We start from the raw sequence: 26,337 nt of genomic DNA on the forward strand, positions 1-26,337 counted from the left end.
GAGCGCTGCTAAGAACTGGGTACAATTGCTCCCTTCTGCCCCCAAAATTTAGATATCAAACCAGTGGGTGTTACTTGGAGGTAAAGACTCAGGAAGTAGTAAGGTCCTGATGATGGGTTCCTCATAATTTTAATCAGTGTTCTTCTAATAATAGACAGAAGAAAAGTGGGCTCTTCTGAGAAAGGGGACTTTCAGCAGTAACGGATCAGCTGCCACTTCCACCTTGTACATCTCAACCTCTAGAATTATGGGAAACAAACTCCTATTGTTTAATCCAGGCAGACTAGATCTTCGTTAGGACAGCTCACAGTGATGCAAATGATGATCAGATCTTGCTTTGGGGAAAAATAAAAGCATAATGAGGTAGCTAAAGGCTCTCCATCTTCCGTATTCCCCAAGCCTGCATTCTACGTTTGCAGTGGTTATTTGAGTGACAGTATTTGTTTACATTAGCTGCCCGAGAATGGGAGCAGAGTGCTCACGGAAATTGATGACGCTGCCACCGCAGAAAGACCATCTTGTTCCGAAGGAGTGGTGTCTTTTTTAATCCTTCCTTTCTATTACTGGTTTTAAATAATGTTTCTGACAAGATCCTGCTTCCCTTTCTGTCAGCTGTCAGGGAGCAGGTACTGGGCATTATTTGTGAGGCTGTAAATACATTACATGAAAAAATAATGAGTCCTCGCAAAGTCGGGAGCGCTGCCTCCAGAGACATTTACCTAACGTGATTTATGGAGGTCCGGGAATGAAGTTTCAGAAACTTCCAAATGGAAAGACTGGATCATAAAATAAAGTCTCTGCCAGATCAGACTTTGGTATAGCCCCTGGACACATTTCCCTTTTACTTTTAGTATGGAAGTTAGAAAACGCTTTTTATGTTCAACTTAAATTGTTTAGTTAATGGTCTAAGAATAACTCTGGGGAGCGCCCCTTAGCATAGCATGTTATTACTCCATTCTTCCGACTGAATTTGATGTATCTATTGTGTTCTTGCTGCAGAAGTTGATTCCTGGGATTAATCATCCCCTTTACTATCTAGAAACTGTAGACATTTAATGGATATATCTAAATCAGTCAATTTAATGAGTCTCATTGTCTAGGGTTTGAAATAAACTGATCAGTCTAATGTTAAAATATAATTAATGTTCGTCCTCATTCCAAATTTTCTAGGTTTGTCTCTCCTGCCTGCCTGAAGAGGCCAATTTAGTTTTAGCTACATTTTTTCCCGTTCATTTAACAGGAGCCTTGGAACTCAAGCGTGTCTACTGGTTGAGGTACGGACAGGCTAAACAATCTTAGCATTTTTACTATAGCATAGCTTGAGAGGGCCACACAACTTCCACTTCCTTAACAGGAAATATTTTGTCATCCTAGTAGGAATGGTGCTGTTAATATCACCCCACCTGAGGTATCTCTGGAAGCCTGACAGGTTGAAAATAATGGGACACTGGCTTGGCTGTGGCATGCATCACTGGGCAGAGAACCAAGGACGCCAACAGGCCTGATAGCAGGAGCTCAGAGCCAAGGCGGTGATTTGCCACAGGAAGGAGGATTGCCCAGTCGGTCATCAAAGTTACAATAAACGCGCTGTACACAAATCTGAGTCCTAACCAGTGGGTTTTGGTCTCTGTTTTGTTTTCAGCTGTTTGAATTTATGAACTTCCTGGCTGAGAACGTCATCTTCTGCTATATGGGCCTGGCTCTGTTCACGTTCCAGAATCACATTTTCAACGCACTTTTTATACTCGGCGCCTTTGTATCCTTTGAAGAAGAGAAATAGAGAAATGGTTAGACCTTTTTCCTGGTAGGACTTTGAAACCATCGTAGAAGTCAACATGACCATTGCGCTTCCAGCATCAGAAGCATTGTGCTCATGTAAGTTTCTCTCCACCAGTTAACACCTTCTGGGGCTGTGAAGTTAGCTCAGCCAGTAGTGATTGTCTTACAAGCACGAGGACCACAATTCAATTCCCGAACCTACAAAATATTCCAGCCATGGTGGTACGCACTTGTAATCCCAATTCTGGAAAGGCAGACGCTTGCAGATCTCTAGGACTTGCTGGCCAGTCAGCTAGTCTAATCAGGAAGTTATATGCATACACACATATGCACATGCACACACACGCACACACACACACACACACACACACACACACAGAGAGAGAGAGAGAGAGAGAGAGAGAGAGAGAGATCATTTCCTCCCTAGAAGAATAGACGAAATCTAGACCCCACTTTTAATACAGAGGGTGTTCCTTCTGTAGGGCAGGAGTAGGAGGTAACCCCCATGGAAGCAAATATCTGATCAAAGGGACACTAAGCAACTGTAAATGCCCCTAAGAAAAACCTGCAGCTCTTGTCCTATGACTTGGAAAATGGGATGATGCCTCCCTCTGTCACAGGCAGATGGTCTTAACTTCTGGAGAACTTGCCGTCTCCCTGTCCCCACTGTTCACCTGAATTTGGTGTCCATTTCTCACCACTGGGATTCTGCTGAGCTCTCAAATTTTATCTGAAACCTAGATCTTAGAAGGAAGAGAGCTACCTCACTCCAAATAGCTTCATCCTGCCGAGGACAAGCTAGAGCAGACAGACCATCAAAGAAGGACTAGAGACATCAGCAAAGGAGGGAGGCTTACGGCTGAGCTTCTCAGTAGCTGTTCACTTCTGAGACTTTGCCTTTAGGGAAGTCTCCTGAAGTAGCAGTTGAAGGATGTATGTTGACAGTCAGCTCCTCTCAAAATTAAATGAAAAAGGTAAGCAAGCTTGCTAGAAACAGGCACATGAACTGACGGGAAGTGAGACGGAAACCACCATCAGAAATATATTTATTCTTTCCAAAGTGCTCATGGAGAAGATAACACCATGGTGCCAGGCGTCGCTACTTCACAGCTTCCGGCAGAACTGAAGATAGAGTCAGTCACCGGCAACATAAATGTGATGGGGAAATTTAGTGATTGAAGTGGCATTCCAGCACCAACTTTCAGCCAAGCATATGTTCAAAGAAAGACAGAGTTTTATGTCATCCTGGGAAGGAACTGACATTGAACGATGAATTTGGTGAGCGAGTTAGACATAGATGAGTTGTCATGTTTATCCTTGTTTTCTGGGTCATATCATAGAGAAGCATATGGTCATGATATCTGAGCTCGTTCAGTCGGCCCCTCTGCGGATGTGTTTTCCTCAATGCGTCCCAACAGCTAGCGATTTTTGTCGCCAGAGCCTGCAACATTTATCCCCTCTCCTTCCTCCTGAATCTGGGCAGGAAACAGAAGATCCCCTGGAACTTCCAACACATGATGATGTTTTCAGGTATGTGGGTTCATTGTTCATTCGTGCCGCTGCCCTCCCACCTGTGCAGAGCACAGAAGGCCAGGAGGGACCCAGAGCACGTATGGAAAACCTGCGTTGTCTTTACCCTCAGACCCAGCACCATGCTCATTCTTCAGTGCTGGGCAACAGGGAGTGTTCGCTCCTAATGAGAAGGGAAGTTAAAGGGAATGCACTGCTATGACCTTGACTATCTGAGCAGAAGTGAGCCTGGACTTTCCTCTGAGCTACTGGAGCAGTTTCCATATTGAGGAATTTAATTACTATCTTCTCCGTTCCAGTATATAGTATTGAACGGTACCACCATCCTCCCTGCGCCTTTTCTATCCATGCAGGGCTCCAGAAACTTCTCGTGGTTATCACAGAGATAATCAGATCCGTGTGGGCTCAGTCATTAGTTGAAAAACATGTTAATTAAGCACCCGCAGGTGCCCAAGTATGGATTCATGCTCTATGTGATGGGAACACGGGTAGTGCATGTTTTCCTTGCTCAGATGTGGACAGAGGCTCTTTTCCAGAAGAAAATATAACAAGTGAGTTTGCAGACCACTGAACTACTCTGAGAGATTACAGTTGTTTTCTATTTATCTTTCCATAATTGGAGACAGAATTCAAAGACTCTCTGTTCCCGTGTGTGTGTGTGTGTGTGTGTGTGCACCGACAATGCATTTAGAGGAGGCCATCGGCAGGTCCATGACATTAAAATGAAAACAGTGGGCCATCCAGAACAGTGCCAGAAGAGTTGGGGGCACAGAGGCAAATATGAAAAAAGTGAGAGAAACCAATATTTATTGATAAGTGTTGTTTGCTGCTTACAGATCACCAGTCCTAAGGAGCTAATATTAAGTTGTTTTGTGCATAGGATCTCTAACAACTTAAATACTTAGGCCAAAGACAAAAGCGTTCACAATCCAGACTTCACCTCCATGCCAACCAAGTGTTTTGAAAATCACATTTTGAAAGTTGTTATTCTATGTGCATGGGTGTTTTGTCTGCATGTGTGTCTGTGCACCAAGTGTGTGCTTAGTGCCTATGTAGGCCATCCCCCGGAACTGAAGAAGGATGCTAAAAAGAAATCCCACACTAGTTCAGAATTGAGTATCATAAGGGGTTATTTATTTAGGGGTAGACTCACAGATCACAATCCTCTGCACAAACAGGGAACAGGAACCGAATCACACTGCCAGAAGAGAGGCTGGACTGGCGCTTTACATTGGTATATATAGTATAAGAGGCCATGCCTAAGTGGGCAGGTAACTTAAAGGCTACTGGCTGTAGGAATTCCTACAGCATGGAACTGGAGTTATAGACGGTGATAAACTGCCAGTTTCACCCACATCCTCTAGAAGTGTTCTTTACCACCCAGCCATCTCTCCAGCCCCAAAATTCACGTTCTCTAAAGTGGTCCTGGGAGTGGAAGGTTTGTTCCCTCCTTGATTCTGTGCTAGCCTGGCCCACAGAGCCCTTGGAGCAGCTCCCAGGTTTGGAATGAGTTGTCTTATCAAATATGGGCTCGTGAAGAGCCACAGATACACCATCCTAGGGCCTCTGACAGGGATTTCTAACACTTCCAGACATGGTATGGTGAGAGTCATAAAGAAGGTGAGGTGTTGAATTGACAGTGGTCTGTGGCTTAGGGCAACATTGACCCTTGACAGTGTACTGACTTCTCTTATGTAAAAGTAAAGGTAACCTTAATCACTTGAAATTTGAAAGCCAGCACTGGAGTGCAAAGCATTATGTGTTTGGAGCTGCATAAAAATAAACAAACAAAGAAACCTCAATAGAGGCCAGCAATGTGGTATATGCAGACAAGAATTGATTAAAAAGTCTACAACTGATGGTGTCTTTATGATCTTTTTAACTCTTTCTTTGATATTCATGCATGCATATAGTAAGTTTTTGGTCATCTTTTCCTCCCATTAATTACCCTCTGTCATTCCCTTTCCTCTCCACTAATCCTTTTTCTGTCTAACAAACCCCCTATGACTTTTCTGTCTATTTTACTAAGTTTTCAATGGCACAGGAAGCTTGATAGTGGCTGCTTGCATGAGTTTAAGCAAAGGGTAATTTACTGGATTCTGGGCAGTTTATCAGTGGATTAACACTCCCAACAGTCATTAATGGTCCATAATCAGTGGGGGGTACGTAGGATCTAATGAGCCCTTGGCACAGGGTCTAAGGAACCCATGTGGGTAAAACGGTGATGGACCCAGTCTTATGAGGATCTTGTGCAGTTAGCTACAGCCAAGATGAGTTCATGTGTCCAACAACCAGGTCAGGGCCAGAAGAGACACAACACTCTTTTCAATCCCCTGGCTCTTACATTCTTACTGCTTTCTCTTCCACGGCTGCTCTGAGCATGAAGGAACTGGCCTAGATGTTCCGCTTAGGACCATGTACTCCACTGTCAGTCCTTCTCAGCACTCTGGGCAGTTGTGAGTCTGTGCAATTACTACAGTGCACTGTCAACAGAGGCTTCTCTGACGGAGGCTGAGAGCAGCACTAATGGCTGGCTATAAATGTAAGTAGTTAGAAGGTAGTTGATGCCATGTCCATTTAGCAGAACAATAGTAATAGGTTCCCCACTAGAGTCCCATGACCATTGCAGAAAAGTTTGCAGCATCAGACATGAGTTCCTTCCTGTGTGTTGGGCTGTAAATCCAATCACAAAGTGGTTGATTATTTGATACTAGTCCTGCCACCATTGCCCTGAGCACACCTTGACTGTCAGCTTGTTACTGTAGGTCATGGGGTCCACAACTGGGTAGGATTGCTGCTGGCTTTCTCCCACAGAGTAAAGCATCCTGACATGGTGACTGCTTTGGCATAGTGTCCTCAATGTTTGTCAACTTTAAACTTCCCTTTAAAGTTGAATGGTAGTCTCTTATGTATGTGTATAAATGTCATATATTGCTTACCTAATCATCTATCACTCTTGGGTTTCTTTTTCTTAGATAGTACAAAAAATTCCTGCTATGCACACGGGTACACAAATCTCTTTAGAAACCTTGCTGACAATGTTAAATATATATCCAGAAGTAGAATTGCTGAATCAAATGGTAATTCTACCTGCTAATTATTTGGGGAACTGCCATACCACCCTCCATAGCAGCTGTAGTGTTTCATAGTCCCACCAATGGTACCCAAAAGTCCCAATCTCTCTGTACCATCACCAACACTTGTTTACCTTGTCTTTTATGCTAGCTCACTATGTGAGGTAGCAGCACATTGTTTTGATTTGTATTTCCTTGCTCACTAGTGATGTGTTGAGCATCTTTTCAGGAACACATTGGCCATCCATCTTTTTACTCATCTCAGATCAAGTCTTGTCTTTTGGTCAATGATTTTCAACTATTCTGATTCCTAGATATTGGCCCTTTATGAGATAGATGATTTGCAAATGTTCTCTCCCATTCAATTTGTTTCTGTTATATTGTGCTTAATTTGTCTTTTGATACACAACATTTTTAAAAGCGTTCATGAAGTCTAGTTATCCTGTCATTTAATTTTATCATCTGTGCATTTGGTGTCCTAACATAGACACCATTGCCAAATCTGATGTCACAAAAATTGTAACCTGTATTCTCCAAAGAATGTTATTGTTTTAGCCTTTGCTTAGTTATGGGTACATAATGCACATGTGTAACTTGGGGGTAGAACATCTTTCTTTTGCACCTGGATACCAGCTGTCCCGTTTCATTTGTTCAAAACTGCACTTGCTTTTTGACTGATCTTGGCAGCTTTGTCAAAAATAATTTGACCACACATGTGAGAGTTTATTGTCAGGTTCTTTCTTCTATCCCATGTTTGCCTTTTGCCTGCACCACACTATTGAGATGATTGAAAGTTTGTGTGGGGCGGGGTAGGGTGTGTGTGTGTGTGTGTGTGTGTGTGTGTGTGTGTATGTGTGTGTGTGTGTGTGTGTGTGTGTGTGTAGGCAAAAGACAACCTGGGGTTGTTACTCCTCAAGCAACATCCAACCATTTTTCTTTTTACCACATCTCTCATTGGCCTAGAACTCACCCATAAAATTAGGCTGACTATCTAATGATCCCCGGGTCTCCACCTGTCTCCCCTTCTCAAGCATTGGGATTGCAAGTGCACAGGACCATGCCCAGACTTTCCTATTAACAAGGCTCTGGAGATTGAACTTTGGTCTCATGCTGTCTCCTCAGTAACTATTAAAGGGTTTTAGTAACTTTTAAAAACATGGAAACTTGAGTTCTCTTTGTTCTTTTTTTTTCAAGATTATTTTTGTTACGGAGGGTTGGGGAGGCTCATTAAGGTTCGTAAGAATTGTGTATGTTTGCAAACAAAATAGTTATTTGGGGGTTTTGATAAACATCAAATTAGGTAGTATTGCTAATCTTAAAAATATCAAATCTTATAGTTCATGAGCATGGAATGTCTTTCCATTAATTTCCGATTTTAATTTATTTTACTATTTTAATTTCATCACATTGGTTAATATCTAAGTAATTTTTTCTTTTTCTGCCGTTATAAATGGAATTACATTATAATTTCCCTTTCAGATATTTCATTGTTTGTTTATTAAAATGCACCTGATACTTGTGTATTAATTTTGCATCTTTCTATTTTGCTGAATTCATTGGTTATCTGTAATAGCTTTTGTGTATGTGTATGGAATCTAGAGGATTTTCTACATATAAAATCTTCTCAATTCTGTGAGCAGAAATTACTTCACTTCATTTCTAACTTGGATAACTTTATTCCTTAGTTTTCATTATTTGTTCTGGCTAGAGTTCCCAGCACTGTGTTGAATAGCAGTGGTGAGAGTGGGCCATCTTTGCTTTCTTCCGAACAGAGGGGGAGCTTCCACTGCCAAATATGATGTTTGATGTCATTTTTTCACATACGGCTTTTATTATGTTGAAATGATTTTCTTTTAGTTCTAGTTTTCTGAGCATCACTTAGTCATGAAATTCTGGGGAGGGACCAGCAAAATCCCTCAGTGGGTAAAGGTGCTCACCACCAAGTCTGACAACATGAATTCAGTTCCTGGGACCCATGTGGCAAAAGTGGAGACCCATTCCTGAAAGTTGTCCCCTGACCCCCTGACCTTCACACACACACACACACACACACACACACACACACACACACACACACACCTCTAAATAAAATAATTGTAAACAAAAGCCAGCAAACTGGACCAAGTGCCTTTCCTGCATAAACTGACGTCATCATGTGATTTGTCCCCTTCATTCTGTTGATCCACTTTGCTCCTCTTTGCAATGCAGAGCCATCTTTTTGCCCTAAGAATGAATCTCACTTGGGTATGGTGAAGAATTCTTTTAACGTGGTGTTGACTTTGAGTTAAGGTTTCTTCTTTCAGTAGTCATCAGGGATGCCAGCTCACTAGTTTTCTCAAAGTGTCTCTGCGTGACTTTGGAGTGAGAGCGGTGCTGACCTTGGCAGAATTCACTGAGGAAGCCACCAGGGTTTGCAATGTTCTTTCTCACGAGAGACATATGATCAGTTCCATCTTCTAACAGTTATGGGACTGTTCAGATTTTCTGCTCAACTTTACTGAACGTTGTGTTGCTACTCATTTATCCATTACATTCAGCTTACTTACAGTTCTTAATTTCTACAATGGATGGTAAGTCTCCATCTTTAGTTTTGATTTTAGCAATTTGAAATTTCTTTCATTTCTTAATACATCTAGCTTCAGGATTGTTAATTTTGTTGACCTTTTCCAGGAACCAGTTTATGAGTACATTTATTTTCCCTGTAGTGTCTCTATCCTGTACTTCACTTATCTCTGCTCCAAACTTTATTATTTCCTTCTATTTGGTAGCTTCAGGCTTTGCTCCTCATTCTTTAAATCACAAGGTTTGTTTGTTGGGCTGTTGGCACAAGATCTTCCTTGTGTTAATGGGATAATAGCTACACATTTCTACCTTCATCTCTTTGTATATTGAAGGTCTTGCTACATATTTTTATTCTCAGCCATCTCATAGTTTTCTACATCTTCTTCAGATGCCGTCTTTAATTTATTGGTTGCCTGTATGCTTGTGCGAGGATATGTCATGTGTGCACAAATATTCAAAGAGGTCAGGAAAGGGTGTTGCATCCCCTAGCCCTAGATTTACAGTCAATTATAAGTCATTTGATGTGGATGCTGGCGACTGAAATGGGGTCCTCTGGAAGAAGAGCAAGGGCTCTTAACCACTGAGCATCTCTCCAGGCGTTCAATCTCCGAACTTTCCACTGAGTAGTCTGCTGACCATCTCACCAAAGACTCTGCATATGGTAAGTCACGGAGTCCTGCTTATATGAACCCTTCCTTTGTGTGTGTGCTTGTCTTTCGATAACTAAATATAATGTCTTTTCAATGTTTATCTGTTTGGGTTCACCTTCATTACAGTTCATTGAATTTTATCAAACACAAAGGGGAAGTTTCCCCCAACCCATTATTTCTTTGAGTGTGTTCCGTGGCCTTTCTCTTTTCTCATAATGTGTCTCCTTAATGATATCCTATCCTTAGGCGCTCAGCACTTTCCTATCTTTTCCCACCCATTTTCTTGGTCTCAGTAGCATCCCTTACCTAATCAGTGATCTTCTTCTACATGCTCAAATATGCCTCGGAATTGCTCTAGCGGACTTATATTTGAGTAACTGTGCTTCCCAGTTCCAGAAGATTTCTGGATCCTCTAGGTTTTCCACCTGCTTAATATCTACAGTCTGTTTATACATACAGTGCGGCGTTTTGAAAAAGAAATGTCCTCCACAGGTTCGGTATTTCAGAACTTGGTTTCCAAGTTACGCTGTTTGGGGAGGTTTAGGTGGTGCAGCATGCTGCGGGAAGCATGTCGCTGGGAGAGGGCTTGAAGGTTATGTAGACTCACCCTGCTTCCAATTTGATCTCTCCTGTTTGAGATGTAAGGCCTCTGCTTCCTGTTCCTGCCTCTGTGTCTGCCTTTGCTATCATCCTTTCCCACCATGCTGGACTCTTATCCTTCTGAACTGTAAGTCAGAACAGGCTTTCTTCCTTATGGCATCTTGGTCATGGTGTTTTATCACAGCAACAGTAAGGTAACTAACATGTGTCCTGTTTTCTGGACTCTTTCCCTATCTTCCTTTGCTTCAGAGCCTTTTAAAGAGAGTTGTTTCTGTTACTGCTAACATAACCTTCTGCCAGGTCTTTTTCTGTTGTTTTTTCTTGCAAATAACTGGCAATGGTGAGAATAGACTTCTTTTTGTTGTAGTTGAAAATTAAACATTTTAATCTAATATTTTATAACTTCAGAAAGCAGTCATGTCCCCTGCTCTGAGTTTGCTTTCTTTTGTTGTTGTCGTTTATATTTGTTTTTAAATTTAATTTAATTTTATAGTTATTTATTTTTAGCTTGAGTAGGCTATCTTCTATAAAAGATTAACCTGAGCTATAAGCCTCTCAGGTCCTTCCAAGCTTTTGGCTTTCTCTGGGCTTGCACAAACACTTTCTAATTTCACTTTAATATGCAGTTTTTTTAATGTACTAGTTTTTAATATATGACTCCTGAATGTAGAAAAAGAGAAAAATGAAAGAGGGAACATAAAAGGACCCTCGTCCTTTAAGTCTCCAGGAACTCATTTCAACCAAAAGGTCAGGAGTTTGCAATGCTGAGCAGAGGTGCCACAGCAATGGCGGTTGTCCTCTCTGCTTGTACCCTTGTGATGAGGACCTGCAATCAGCTGTCAGAGTCCAAGCCCATGACATCAGCCTACTGGTTTCTTCCAGTTGTTTATAAGGAGTTTCAGAATCTCACATGTCAGACTGCCCTTTGATAGACAGCTATTACTTGTAATCGGAGACTGCTCATTGATTTCCCAATCACCCAGACCCAAATAATCACACAGAAACTATATTAATTACAGCACTGCTTGGCCAGTAACTCCAGCATATTTCTAGCTAGCTCTTATATCTTGAATTAACCTATTTTTATTAATTTGTATTACCACTAGAATGTGGCCTACCAGTAAAATTTCTGGGCATCTTTCTCCTTTGGCAGCTACATGGTGTCTCCCTGATTCCATCTACTCTCTACATCTCTTTCAGCCTGGCTATATTATGCCCTGCTGTAGGCCAAAGCAGCTTCTTTATTAACCAATGGTAATAAAACATATTCATATCTTTTTATAACTGTTTATACTCTTTTTTGTCTCTCTCCCAAGCCTAGTATATTTATTCAACACTGTGACCCATTTAGAGGTCTTTTTTATCTGAATCTATCTTTATTACACATCATCTGTAATCATTTTCTGACCAAGAGCGCCCTTTTTTTTTTTTAATGCTAAGTTGGTATGGCTAGGACCAACTCTGTGGCCCTGTCTGCTTGCTCCACCCAGTTCAACATGGTGAAGGTATGTTCACCTCCTCTGTGAGCCATGCACATCGTCCTAGCTCCAGGGATGTAATGGGTCTACATTGCCATCAAGAAAATTGTACCACTCTGCTCACAGACCCAATTTAAATGCTCCATAGGCAGACTTCCCCCAAAGAGCCAGAATCATTTGTGCTGGTGAAACAGGAAGCCAGCTTTTATAGGAACCACCCAGTTTTTGCTGCTAATGCCGAGTCGGGAAGCCTTCTCTTAATGGAATCACATCTCTGCTTGCCTCTAGCAAACAGAGCCCACCCGAGAAAATGCTATCAAGAAGCCATGCTTAACTCTATTCTTTTATGTCTAGAATTCCTTCCCAAGCTCCCTCAGGTTTTATGTGGATGTAGTTTCCTCATGTTGGCACCATTATGTAATTGACACAGCTCATTCATTTCCTGGCCACCCAGACCGAAATAATCACACATTAACTGTATTAATTACAACTCTGCTTGCCCAATGACTCAGGCATATTTCTAGCTAGCTCTTATATCTTAAATTAGCCCTTTCTATTAATCTGTGTATCACCACGAGTCTGTGGTTTACCGGTAAAGATTTTGATTACCTTTCTTCTTTGGCAGCTACATGACATCTCCCTGACCGCCTACTCTCTCTTTATCTCTTCCAGCCTGGCTATATTCTACCCTCCTATAGGCCAAATTAGTTTCTTTATTAACCAATGGTAATAAAACATTCATAGCATACAGAAAGGAATCCCACATCAGTTATTATACTGTCTTAATGTGCTTTCAGTTGCTATGATAGAAACAATGACCAAAAGCAACAGGGGGAGGAAAGGTTTCATTTGACTTACATGTCCCAGGGATAGTGCATCACTGAGGGAAGCCATGACAAGAACCCAAGGCCTGGAGACGGGAACTGATGCAGAGACTATGGAGGAATGCTGCTCAATGGTTTGCTCTCCAGGGCTTTTTCAGTCTACTTTCTTGTATACCCCAAAACCACATGCATTGGAGTAGCATCACACACAGTGGCCTGCTCACACCCGCCACCACACACACACATCAGTCATTAATCAATAAAATGCCCAAAAGACATGTCTACTATTCAATCTAGTGGAGGAACTCTCTCAGTTGAGGCTCCCTCTTCCTAGGTGAATTTGGCTTCTGTCTGGTTGATAAAACTAACTAGTATGTATATCAAGAGAAAAAAAAATGATCAGACTTACCACAATTTATTGTTGGAAGCTTATACTGGATATCCCAAACCTTCCAATTCTAGAGATCCAAAAGCAATTACTGTTAGCATTCAGGCACTAACACTGGCCTGTTCTCAGGGACCTGGCAGGACAAGTCAGCAGCAGCCGCCAAGATATGACACTGTAGCCACCACAGCCGCCAAACAGAGCAATCTCCCTATACACATGCACTATACCCCTTATAAAAGGCAAGCCCTTCACAACTCTCTCTCACCTTCTGCTCTCACTCAGAGGCTACCTCTGCGCCTTCCCCTATAAACCTCCCACGTGAGTTCTGTTGTATGGTGTGACTTTACAGTACCTCCTGTCTCCAACCCGCTAACGTTGCCTTCCTGCCATCGCTAAACTACTACAGTTACATCATGCATATCTACCAGTATAATTGTCATCCAGGTGAAGAGATGAATCCCTGTTCTTTCAACCCTGCATTTCCCCCAAGGTCTCCCTGTCAGAACATGTAGAACACATCCTGCTTACAATCCCACAACCCATTAAAGAAATTATTGTGAACTAAACCCAGACTTTTGACTTCGAACTTAGAATCTCATCTATAGGATACTACCTCAGATTTACTCTCGAGGAAATGGGAATACAAGTTAAATTAAAACCATGTCTTTCCTAAAGCAAGCCAACATCAACATGTGTGGCATGTCCCTCCTGCAAACCCCAACCTCGTCTAGTTCACAAAATGTTCAACACATGGGTGGGCTCCTTCAAGTGACAGGTTGAGGCTTCACTATATCTCCACTGGTCAATACCACACACAAGGTGACATTTCTCTAAAGAAGATGCTACACACTCACCTTTGATTCCCTGTGTGGATTCTGACAGCTGAAGCTCACTCAGAACCTAAAGTTCAAAGTTTCCTATTTGCCAGAAAATGTGTGTGTGTGTGTGTGTGTGTGTGTGTGTGTGTGTACATGCGTGTGAGAGAGAACAGACAACCCCAGATGTTACTCCTCAGTTGTCACCCACCTCATGTGAGACAGGGCCTCTCATTGGCCTGAAACTAGCCAAGTGGGCGAGACTGACTGGTGGGTGACCCCCAGAGACCTTCTAGTCTCTGCATCTCCAGAGTTAGGATTATAAGCATGTCATCATGTCTGTCATTTTTTTGAAGTGGATTCTTGGACTCAAACTCAGGTCCTCATGCTTGCCAAGCAAGCACTTTTCTGAGATACACGCAAAGAATTCTGAAGGTCAATATGATATCACTGGAGCGAAAGGAAGAGGTTTGGCGAGAAGTAAACAACACACTCACATTCCCGAGCCAATGAGACTGATTCCTGCTGACACAGGAGGAAAATGCAGCCACCTTAAAAGATGCTTGTTTCAAACCGAGGCTAAATGTTAAAGATGCCCGAAGTGTCTGGGGCCTCTGGTGAGGCATGTCATCAGTGGTCCCCTGACAGACTCTAGTTACCCACGTTTAACAAATAAATTTAGATAGAACCTTTCTTTGCTTCATTCAACATTTTATAAGAAGACATTTGTGAAGAAAACCAATAATAGTTTTCTAAAGTGTGAATGTAAAATCATTTTTTCTTTTATTGAAAATACAGTTTTTTTTCCTCATGTAATATGTCCTGATTATGGTTTCCCCTCCTTTTACTCCTCCCAGTTCCTCACTACCTCCCCTCCCATCCTGATCCACCTCCTTTCTGTCTCGCCTTAGAAAACAAACAGGCTTCTAAGGGACAGTGATAAAATAAAAGATAAGTTAAAACAAAACTGTCCCATTGGAATAGGACAAAACAAGCAAACACAAGGAAAAAGCATAAGAAACATATATACATGCACATACATATATCTCCAGAGGTACCCCTGAGTTCATTTTCTTTTGGTGACTTTGTAGTATAATAGTCTGGGCTGGCATCTGTGCTCTCTTAGAGTCTACAGAACATCTATCCAGATCCTTCTGGTTTTTAAAGTCTCCATTGAAAAGTCAGGTGTAATTCCATCAGGCCTGTCTTTAAACGTTACTTGGTCTTTTTCCCTTGTAGCTTTTAATATTCTTTCTTTCTTCTGTAAGTTTAGTGTTTGATTATTATATGCTGAGGGGATTTTCTTTTCCAGTCCATGGTTTATGCTTCTTGTACCTTGGTTGGTATCTCCTTCCTCATGTTAAGGAAATTTTCTTCTGTGATTTAGTCAAAAACATTTCTGTGCCTTTAATCTGGGTTTCTTCTCCTTCCTCCATTCTTACTGTTCTCAGATTTGGTCTTTCCAAAGTATTCCAGATTTTTGGGGTGTTTTGTGTCAGGATTTTTTTAGATTTAATATTTTCTTTGACAGAGTATCCATTTCATTCATCCTTTATTACCTGAAGTTCTTTCTTACACCTCTTGTGTTCTGGTGGTGAGGCTTGCCTCTGAGTTTCCCATTCCAGTTCTGAAGTTTTTTCATCTCCAGATTTCCCTCAGTTTGGATTTTCTTTATCAATTCAATTTCTACTTTTAGGTCTTGAACTGTTTCATCTATTTCCTTCCACTGTTGATGTTGTCATTGATTTCTTTAAGGGATTTATTCATTTCTTCTTTATGAATCTCTGTTGTCTTCATTTGGCTGTTTTAAGGTCTTTTTCTTACATTTCAACTGTGTTAAATATTAAAACCCTGATATGGTAGAGTTGCTGGACTCAAGTGGAGACAAGTTATTAATTCTGGTTGTTTATTGATCGCTTTTATGCTGGCATCTAGGCATCTGGGTTTGGGAGGATTATAATTCTAGGCGATGATATCTGATCGGTTATTGTTGTTGCTGCTGGTTGGTTTTTTCCTTTGTTTCTGTTGCACTCTCTAGTTATTAGGAGGATATAGTGGCTGTGTGTTGCCTGATAGAAAATTCTTCTGGGATCCTGATAGGTGTGGCCACTGGGAGTTCCAGGTAAATGTGTTTCTAGGTATCCGGAGCTGACACTTAGGAATGGAGATGAGTTAGGAATGGGAGAATTGGGGGGTGGGCACATTCTTGGAGGTAAGCAGGCTATTCCAACAGGATCTGCCTAAATCCTCTGAGACTGGGGGCAGAGAGTGAGAGCCCTGCCAGGCAGCCTGCTACAGAGCTGGGATGGGACTGGGGATTGAATTTGGAGTAGAGGGGGGAGGGTGAAGATGGGAAGCTAGCCTTCCCACTTTGACTGGCTGGCCTACTTTCTTCTCTGGCTGGCTTGGCTAGCAGGTTCCCAGGGAATGCCTGCTGGAATTGTGGGCTAGGATTACAGAATGAGTGGGGAAGAAGGCTGGAGGAGATGATCTCTGTGATCTGTTGGAGATGTGGTCAGAGAAGGGGAGGAAGATACTATAGCAGGCCTCCTGCTACAAAGTTGGGGTGAGACTGGAGCATCCCACTGAGAGCAGGGGAGAGAGAGGTGCTGATCTGCAGCTAGCTCACCTGCTTCCCTGACTGGCTGAGGGGCTGTGAATTCCAAAGGAATGCCTGCTGATGTTGGGGGCTGGGATAATGGGAGGAGTGGCAGGGAGGAAGGCTGGAGGAGAAGGTCGTGTGATCAGTAGGAAATGGGGCGGAAAGGAAGGAGAGGATGCAGGGTCTGCTACAGAGCCGGGATGAGAATGGGGGCATTGGATTTGGAGGAGAGGAGGCAAAGGTGAAGATCTGATATTAGCCTACCTGCTTCCTGGCTAGAGTCATAAAATGATTTTTCTATTGGTCACCTAGATATTCCTGCAGCGCATAATTGTCTGCCAGTGCAGGCTCTACGGTGGGTATTCAGGTAAACAAAGACAAAGGTGCCTTTGTGGGAGAGATTTGGCTTGGCTTAGTCCACTAAGTCCATGCACTTCAGACTCAAATGTCAATCACATAGAAACCTTAGCTTTCTGCTTCGGTCGATGGTGCCTACCATTTGATAAATCTCCTATTTATCCACCCTCACAATTTGCACACCTTTTGACATTAGGAAGGAGGGGGGAAATGTTTAAAGCAGAGGTAAATTCTTTGTGAACCTTGTGGACTTAAGCTTTACTTTCCTCTTTGTACCGTAGTTCAGATTCTGAGAAGAAAATCCTACCAGAGCGTCCTGAGTTGTGTAGATATACTCATGTAGTTTCTATTTATTCTCATTTAAGAGAGACATGTATACAGGCTTCAGGCTCCTTAAAACCTGGCCAAACTGACCTCCAAATGTGGATGGACCAGGAAATATGGGACTGGAGAGATGAGTTTGTGGTTAAGAACTCTATCTGCTCTTCTGGAGGACATGAGTTCGATTCTCAACATCCATATGGTGACTTACAACTGCCGCTAACTCCAGATTCAAGGGATCTGAAGACTTCTTCTGACCTTCATGGACACTGGGCAAACATGTGGTGTACAGATATATATGCGGGAAAAACATGGAGATGATCTAATATTTCTGAGTAAAGCCCTCGTAGTTCGTGGATGATTCAGAGACCTTGCCCTACCCCCATGCCTCAATCCTTTGCCCCCAGAGAAATTAGACTAACAAAACAACAGACTGAGTTTCTCACCTAACAAGCCCACATACAATTTCTTCAATATAGACTAGTAGTGTCTATACAGACAGCCATGGAGCAGTGGTAGGTGGATCATGATCGCCAGGAGAGGAATCTGGGCCCCACCGTTTGTCTTCTCTGTCTTAAGGAGTTTTGAGTGGTGACCATTCTGTTGATAGTTTAGATGCTGTTAAATAGACAATCAAAGACGTTACTCCCGAAACAAATTTAAGACTTTCTTTAAACTCAAGGCCAGGAAGCTGTAACTGCTCTGGTGTGTCCTATGACGTCCAGGACAGAGGGCTTAAGCAGAAATGCTAAGCTCCCTTGAAACCACTCCTACCTGCTGAGCCCAAGCACAGTCCTAGTAATGCTTCAGTGAACAGCCCCGCCCCAGCTCTCAGCTTCCTTGAAAGCAAAGAGGCTGCTGCTCTCTGTGGTTTAAATTAAAGGAGGAGATGTGTTTCACACAAATTAGCTTCCCTATTGATGTGGTGCATATTACAAAGATCGGTCTTCTTGTTTTAATTCAAATCCATGTGCTGCAATTTTTATTTAATTCAAAACTAAATAAGAGCCAGGAGCTGATAGAAGGAGGGGAAATGCCAAGCCTAATTGAGCCCTGGCAGCCTTCTTGAAACCACTGATTTGGGAACTGTAGACTCCCTGGGCAGAGGAGCTACCATGCAGAGATCCTCTGCTTATCTGGCTGGGAGACTAGAAAGTGTGGTTGCAGAAGCCAGAGGGCGTGGCAAAAAGCAACTTCCCCTGAATTCATCCCCTTTTGCTGCACTTGGAAGAAGACATAAAGGCCATGATGTGGCCTTTCACAAAAACCAAGACAAGTTTTAACTAGGGGAGCGTGACTACAGTGCAGATTTATATGAAAATGCCTCCCTCAGCTCACTGCGCAATCGCCAGAACAACAAAGCCAAGTCCACCAGACTTTCCCGATTGTGTTCCCTGTCCATTCCATCATCCACTGGCTCATGTTCATGTTCAAATAGCTGCCAGCACCACAGGAAAAGGAGAAAGATGAGGAAGAAAAACGTGAAAGCCAATTTTTCATCAATATTTATTGTTTCCCCTCAGCTGTAAGAAGAATGTTCCCAAAAGTTATTTCAATTAGTGGCTTCAGTTCTGCGTTCATCTCTTCAATTTATTCCTCCCATGTCATTGAATGATATTTGCAGGCTTGTCCAACCAGCGTGGTCTGTGGACCACATGCATTCTAGAACAGCTGTGAATGCATCCGAACACATTTGTAGAAGATAATGTCATCTTACGATGCCAAAAGATTGGACATTCCTCCTAGCCACTTCTAGGTGCCTCCATCTGTCATCTGGTCAGCATAGCACTGTTTGTCTAGTGACTGAGTGCCTTCCAATCCATTCAGGCTAATCACTTTCTTCGAACTCACCTTTACTTCTTAATAATTCTATTGATTCTTCAGACCTCAGCTTAGACCTGTCTTATTAGAAAGCTCCGTGACACCTCAAGTCTGAGTTGATATTCTTCTTATCTGTTCCTATGGTCCCCCATGTTATCCCTTTCTAGAAGATTATATTCTACCCTGGCTGTCAGCCTGTCTGTCTGTATCCTCTTCTAGGTTGGGAGTTTTGTAAGGACTTTATAACTCAGCCCCAGAACACTCCATGAGGAAACTGATTACCCTTCTACATATACTTTGTAGACAATAGGCAAATGCATGAACAATGTGCCACACTGTCCACCCAACTTAAGTGGTACGTTTGATGTATGCTGCCATTTTAAATTATCCATTCTATCTTGTATTATTTCTGGGAGATATTACAAAATTGCCCTGCCAGCTCACACCAGCCTTGCCCATCTCCATAGGTGGGAGATAAGCAACAATAATTTCAAAGCAAGAGATTAGCGAATGAAACCTACTATTATCTAGCCTGAAAGTTGGTAATAGTAACGTGCCTTCAAAAGTAACGTGTGAATTTGGAAAGACTTTTCAAATCTTTGCTTGCTCTATGCTGGGGGAATGTTTGCTTTCTTATTAAAAACCCTGAGGTTATTTGAATCAAAACTGAAGTTAAACTCAAGTTCTACTTAGGAAGATAATGTTCTCAAATGTGTGTTCTGGCTTATCTAAAACTCGGAAGTCGGCACCTGTAACGGGTTTGTCTTTCCTTTCTCTTGCTTGTGTGACAGCCCAACCAGCCAACACCCTCTGCGAATTCACTCTCCAACCAACCTCTCTGCAGCCTTCTCACCTTAAATCCAGGGCTCTCCCCGTTCTTTCCTCCCTCTGCCCCCTGCCCTTGGCCTATCTTGTGAGCTAATTAGTTCAATAGCAGGGCACTAGCCAACTAATGGGGCTCAGAGGTGGAACTTTTCTCCATTAGAGGATACGAATGCCGAAGCCCCTCTTTCTCAGGTGGTAAACCTCGTGACCTGGGGCAGGCATTAGTGAGTGGTGATGACGATAGGTCTTCGGAGGGCTTTAAGTGTACAGGATTAATCAGCTTACACAGGAAATGAAGCACAAAAATGCTCTAACCACTGTGTCAAGCAATCACAGAGAAAGTCATCTGGGTAATGGATGGCCTTGCACAGCCCTGTTGTGGCAGAGCAGACAGGCATTCCAGACCCACATGGATCACAGAGCCCATTAGCTCCTCATGGTTTCACCCACTGAGAAAGGGTGATATGGTTGCGGTGAATACAGAGTAGCTGAGACACAGCTGAGGGTGGTGGCCAGCCCCATCCCTTTGTTTCTCTGATTAGGAAGTCAAAACATTAGCATTCTTCACTCAGCTCTGGAGTACATTTATAGCTAGAATGACTTGCGCTTGAGTTTTTAAGCAGCAAATCAGATTTTGCTACTTGGTACACCACAGTCTTTATAAATAGGAACTACTGTTCTGTCAAAGTACAAAGAATTCAGGCTTTGAAGTGGACTCTGTCCTTTGTGATTAGTGGGCCCTAACCCATAACTTCCTAGACTGCCCAGTAGGGAAAAAAAAAAAATATGTCCCTAGCCTATGTGGTTAGTATTGAAAACCAAACTAGCTATCCAGTTGCCGTGGGGCTGGAAAGGTGCTCAGCTGTTATGAGCTCTTGCTGGTCTTAAAGAGGACCTGGGTTGGAGTCTCAGCACCTGCCCTGTGAAGCTCACAACTGATTGTTAACTCCAGTTCCAGCAGGTCCAGTGCCCTCTTCTGGCCTCTGTAGGCATTACGCACATATGGGTGCACATACAGATAACCTGGCACACACACACACATAGACATAAATAAAAATAAATAAAAGTTTTCAAGGATACTTTAAAATTCAGCCCTCCTGCCCAGAAACTGCTCACTTGGAAACACGTAGAGGGATAGTGTCTTTTGTTTCCCTTCGACATCACAGATGACAATCCAGCCCTCACAGGAGGAGTTTCCCAATAAACTGCCTGCTGCTCTCATAACAGCATCCTGTCACAGACGGAGGTCTTCATTCTTAAAAAAAGCTGACTGTTAATCCCTGTGGAGAACACAGTCTGGAGCAGGAGCTAAGTGCAAGCTACAGATCTGTCTCCTGCTTCGTTCTGTCCCTTCAGGTCAGGACAGGATATTCTATGTGCAGGCATATATCCTGGACCACTACACCAACCAAAGTGTTAAAACTCAAAGTGCCAATTTGTATATGAAAAAATATGGTGTTCCTCTTCCCTCACAAGTTGACCCATGTAAAATAGAGGTCCTTTTTTGGCATTTACAGAGAGTGAGGAAGTGACCGTATCTTGAAATGACCAGACTCACTTATCTTTTGAGATGGTGCAACCATTGAAAGCATGTGAGACCCCAAGGCACTCAATAATGAAAGGCCAGAATGTCCCTACTCCCCATGTTCCAAGAATACAATCTTATAAGGACACAGGACCATAAACAATTTAGACATTCAGTTCTACAACTTTCATGGGCATTTGGGGTTTTCAATATGTCCACAATGAACAAATATTTTATTGATAGTTCTAACCAAATCAGTCTTCCACTGAGGCAAACAAATAGGCCATGTAAGTCTATCCTGTTTTCTGCCTGAATTTACTTACTAATTGTTTGCTGGTTTGGGGCATGGCGTAGACAAAGCCATAGAAAACTATTAACATCAGCAAACCGATTTCAAAAAATTAGTCTCTTTGTGTCAGCACAAATCCCTTGTAATATCTGCCTCAGGTTCTATAGATAGAGCTAGAAAGAAACCAATAGAATTGATTCAAATAAGTTATATGTGTAAATGAGCAAGAAACAGTTGCATTTACAAATGCCTTGTACTGAACACCCATAGGGCAGTTTAGTAACACGAAATTGTGCAGCATTGGCTCTGATATATCGAGAAAGTTCAAACAGTGGTCAGCCTGTGTTTCAGACACTGACCGAATTTCTGTAATAAGGCAAGATTCCTCATCTATCTCCCTAACTCCCAAAGGTTCTGCCAGGAATCTGTTCCAAAGTCTGGAGCTTTAGAGGACTTGTGATTCCTACTGAGAGAAAGAAGAGTACCCTTCAGCTGCTCTGCCTCTGACTCAGTCTTTGCTGCCATTAGCAAAATGGTCACCTGGGTCATTACAGCAGCCACCCTCTGTACACTTTTCAATCCCATGGGCAAATATAAAAACATAAGGTTTGTTGGTTTGGTGTTTTCCTTTCCTTATTTTTCTTTCTTTCTCTTTCTCTTTCTTTCTTTTTTTCTTTCTTTCTTCCTTTTTTGACAAGACTTACGCTGTATGTAACCTAGGCTAGTCTGGGAACTTCCTTTGTAGTCCAAACTGTCCCCAGACTAATGGTAATCCTCCTGCCTCAGCTTCCAGAGTGTCTGGATTGCATGCATGAACCATTATACCTGTTGAATACTTTAAAATATATTCCTCTTCGGAAGAAGGGGTATTATCCTTCAGTACATTCCTTACAATAGCACTCTTCCTGATGGGATACTCACTTCAGCTGCCAGATGAAATGAAGGTTTTGATTGGAGAGACCAAGTGTCCTGATTAGTTCTTGTCACCTTTATACAAACGGGAATCAGATGGAATTGAGGGACTGCCTGCATCAGGTTGGTTTGTGGTATGTCTGTGGAGTATTTTCTTGATTAATGATTGATATGAAAAGGCCATGCCCACTATGGGCAGCACTACACTGTTGGGAGTTCCTTTTGGGGTGACTTCTGTTGCGATCCTAGCCAGGTGGGTTCTTATGTTTCGGGGTAGGGGTGTGGGGATTACAAATGTTAGGTAGGAGGAACAGAGATAAGAAAGAATTAACAGAGACGTAGGATAGTATCACGAGGGCCACTCAGTCTCCTGCATACTGAGTTCTGAGTTTGCCCCATGTTTAATTTTCCATACACTTTTAAACCCCAATACAAAAAGGATGGAAAAAGCAAAAGACTGCTTTAACATGATACAAAGGACAATTAGAACAGTTATTTGCTTCAGTACTTGAGACATCAAGTCATTAACTCTTGAGAAAAGCATTCTTTTGTTTAGGCATTGAACCGACCCTAGACCAAGTATCCTGAAGGCAGTCACTCCCTAGGTCAGGCCTCCTAATTCAAAAAAAGGAGCAGAAGCATGCCAGAATTCTCTGACCTTTGGTCAAGCGAAATGTACCTACCTGTAAGGGCCATCTTAATGTCCAAGCGCCAAGTAACCACACCCTAAGTCAGGGTGTGTAGCTACAGTTGTTGTCAACAACTTTGAGCAACCTCAGACTCTCTGACCTTCAGACAAGGTGAAATAGACTCACATTTTTGGGTCTCCGCACTACCCTCAGCAGGTCATGCTGGGTTTAACAAGAATGAGAAGATGGCAAGCAGCTTTCTTTGGTTGCCTCTGATTCTGTTCTTGACTCCGGGTTCTTACCTTGAACTTCTTTTACCTCTTATCCTTAGCTTCCCTTGGTGATGAACTATAAAAGTTTAAGATGGAAATAAACCCTTTCCTCTCCAAGTTGCTTTTGGTCAGTATTTTACCTCAGAAATGGAAAAGCAAACTAGAATAATGAGCCAAGCTACATTATCATTGTCTAGGTAGCAAGATCAATGTGACCTGTCAACTCTTTAGGAATGAAATCTCAGTCAGGCATATTGGTGCACGGCTTCAATCCCAGCACACTGAAGGCAGAGGCAAGTGCAAATTCAATGCCATACATCCATACATAGTGAATTCCAAAACAGCCAAGTTTACACAGTGAGATCCTATCTCAGGGGGAGAAAAAAAGAAAAAAGAAAGGCAGTTTTGTGTCTACCACAAGCCTAAAGCTCTTTAGAAGTCGAAGAAATTCTGGGACCACATTCTGCATAATCTCGAACCATATTCAAGTAGGTTCTATGACAAGTAGCCATCTTTGCTAAAGCAACCTATAGAGAATTATTGTTATTGTTTACATCAGTGTTACAATAATATTATAATGTAAAACATCTTAGATATAAAGTGAGGTTTATCAACTCTAGGAATTCTTGACATTTAAGTTCCATTAGTTTCTTTGGTGGCTATTGTGTGCATTGTGAATCTTTGCAGAATCCCTGGCCTCTGCTCTGAGGATGACAGCAAAGTCTCACTAGCTCCCTAACCCCACTGCACAGCCCAACCCCCCTGCTTCTCAGCCCCAGGACACCCATAAATGTTTCTGGGTCTTGCCAAATATGCACTGGGGGAAGATTGCCCCGGTTGAGAACCTCTGCTCTACAGGTAAAGTTTTGAGTTCTTTCGAGCACAGCCTGGGCAGGAGTTGAGTGTGTCTCAGAGGATGTCGCCTCTTTCTGGACACCCACTGTTGGAGATGGAGATAGCAGTGAGGATCAGCCCACGGTATGCTAGCAATCCATCTTTACTATATAAAAACCAACTTCTGAAGCCAGAGGCGGCTCTGCGTGTTGACTTCAGAGCTGTGGCGGAGTTAATCCCATCCCCAATTACCCTTCCTGCTGCCCAGGGCTTCTAAAAACAAACTTCATTCCAGATAAAAATATATTGCTATTGCATTACTTTCCTTCTCTGCAGCCTTGAGTTTTAGTAATGCAAGTTCATGGGGAGATGAAGGAAAGAAAGTTCTACTTGTCTAACACAAGCTTGCTTTCTAGAAGGACTCAATTTATTTCTGAATGTGGACAATTTTTCCTCTGCAAACAATCTGTTGGCTTCCCTTCCCTGTGATAAAATGATGTGGAATTGAAAATGGAACCACGTAGCAAGGTTGCACGATTCAGGAAAGCGTATTTTGAAACCAGACTGACATTTTTGCTGAAAAGTAGTTACCCTGTGCAAGGTCATAAGACTTTAGCAAGTGTAAAAGCTATACATAATTCAATTGTAGACCTGTCCCAGGCTTTGATTTACCAGACTAATAATAAGAATGTGCTAGATCTTTGAAATCAACCCCCTCACTGCAGTTGAAGTGAGGGGGTGGGGAGGCTTAGACTGGCTTTTATTCCAAATGGAAAAGATGGGGAGCTGAAAGCCTCCTGTAAAGGACAATTCTTTCAAAGGACAGATAGGTTTCTCTGGAACACTTCTGCACCCCAGTCCTTCTCCTGCTCATTTCCTTTTGGATTCCAGTAACACTTTCAAATGCAAAAATGACCTTTCCTTCCTCCATTCATTCCGATATTCATCACAGGGCAGGCTCAGGGAGTGCTTACCCTGAGAGAGAAGCCCTTCCAGCACCAGGGGGATGTCACCGCAAATGCCACAGACTGGGGCTGCTGTTCCCAAGCTCACTTTCTAGTCAAGAAAGAAGAAAAAAAATGCATACATTCCAGATGACAAGGGTACAATGAAAACACACACACAAAGAGCTAGGTGAAGGTGGAGGTGCTGTGCTGGGGGCGGGGCGGGGGGGGGGCTGGCACGCCTGAGCTGAGGTGAGCAGCCCCAGATGAGCAGCCCAGGGACTGACTGGGAGAGGCAGTGTAGCAGGAAGGAGTAGCATGGGAACACAGGCCAGCTGAGGGGACAGGGAGTGCAAAGGCCAAGAAACAAACACCAGCATGGTTTGCAGTAAACTTTACCTTCCCATACTTTTCAAATCCCAAAGTACCCCCTCCTCCTCCTCCTCCTCTCTAGTTAGAGGATGCTAACAACCCTTGAATTATAGATTCTTTCATCTAAGCATTTGCCTGCTCAGCCTCTCCACTGGGGACACTAATTGACCTCTCATATAAATGTAGCTATAATCCAAGCCTTGCTCACCGCCCCCCCCCCCGACCCCATCCCCAGACACACTCCTTATATCGTTCTGAGTGCTCAGAACACAGTGTATTCCTGGCTGCCCCCCCCCCCACACACATATCCTCTTCTCTCTCTCTCTCTCTCTCTCTCTCTCTCTCTCTCTCACACACACACACACACACACACACACACACACCTTCATTTGACCCTCCTCATCTGACCCCTACGCACACACCCACACACACATACCACACTCCCACCCCAGTGAGCATCCTTACCTGCCGCCTGGCTCACGGGCCCACTGGCTCCTGTTTTCAGCCTAGAAATATGGCTTCCACACAGCAGCCAGGGGTCCTCTTCTAACCACTGAACAGATGATGAACAGATGAAATCACTTTCTTGCATAAGTCCTTCCTACAGTTTCTCATCTCAAAATAACATCCAATCACCTTTCCCTGCAAAAGGACATTGTTACCTGACTCTGTGACCTCTATGGCATCTCCTCTGTCCACAGTCTCCCAGTACCTTACTCCAGCCACCCTGCCTTTCATCTCCCTTCCTTGGAGCTTTGCTCAAGTTTCCCAAATGTAAGCAGGTGCCAACCAGGTTTATCCTTCTATGGGATTCTCTGCTCAAACATCGCTAGGCCGCGAGGCTTCTCTAAGCATCCTAACACTGAACCCCTTATGTATACACAAGCTTTCCTCCTACCTGCTATGGTTTTCTTCCCAGCACCCTATGTAACTA

At 42.9% G+C, this 26,337-nt stretch overlaps 1 protein-coding gene across 1 annotated transcript in view; it reads left to right on the forward strand.

The window, feature by feature from the left end:
• Nucleotides 1-26,337, forward strand: part of Slc9a9 (solute carrier family 9 member A9) — a 551,770-nt gene that overhangs the window by 336,816 nt on the left and 188,617 nt on the right. The window contains exons 10-11 of the mRNA XM_048452510.3: nucleotides 1,643-1,756; nucleotides 3,198-3,309. Of these exons, the coding sequence (XP_048308467.3) occupies nucleotides 1,643-1,756; nucleotides 3,198-3,309 (226 nt within the window). The remainder of the gene's footprint in view (nucleotides 1-1,642; nucleotides 1,757-3,197; nucleotides 3,310-26,337) is intronic.

The sequence above is a fragment of the Myodes glareolus genome, chromosome 4 (genome assembly GCF_982192425.1).
Source record: "Myodes glareolus chromosome 4, mMyoGla1.1, whole genome shotgun sequence".
Lineage (NCBI taxonomy): Eukaryota > Metazoa > Chordata > Mammalia > Rodentia > Cricetidae > Myodes > Myodes glareolus.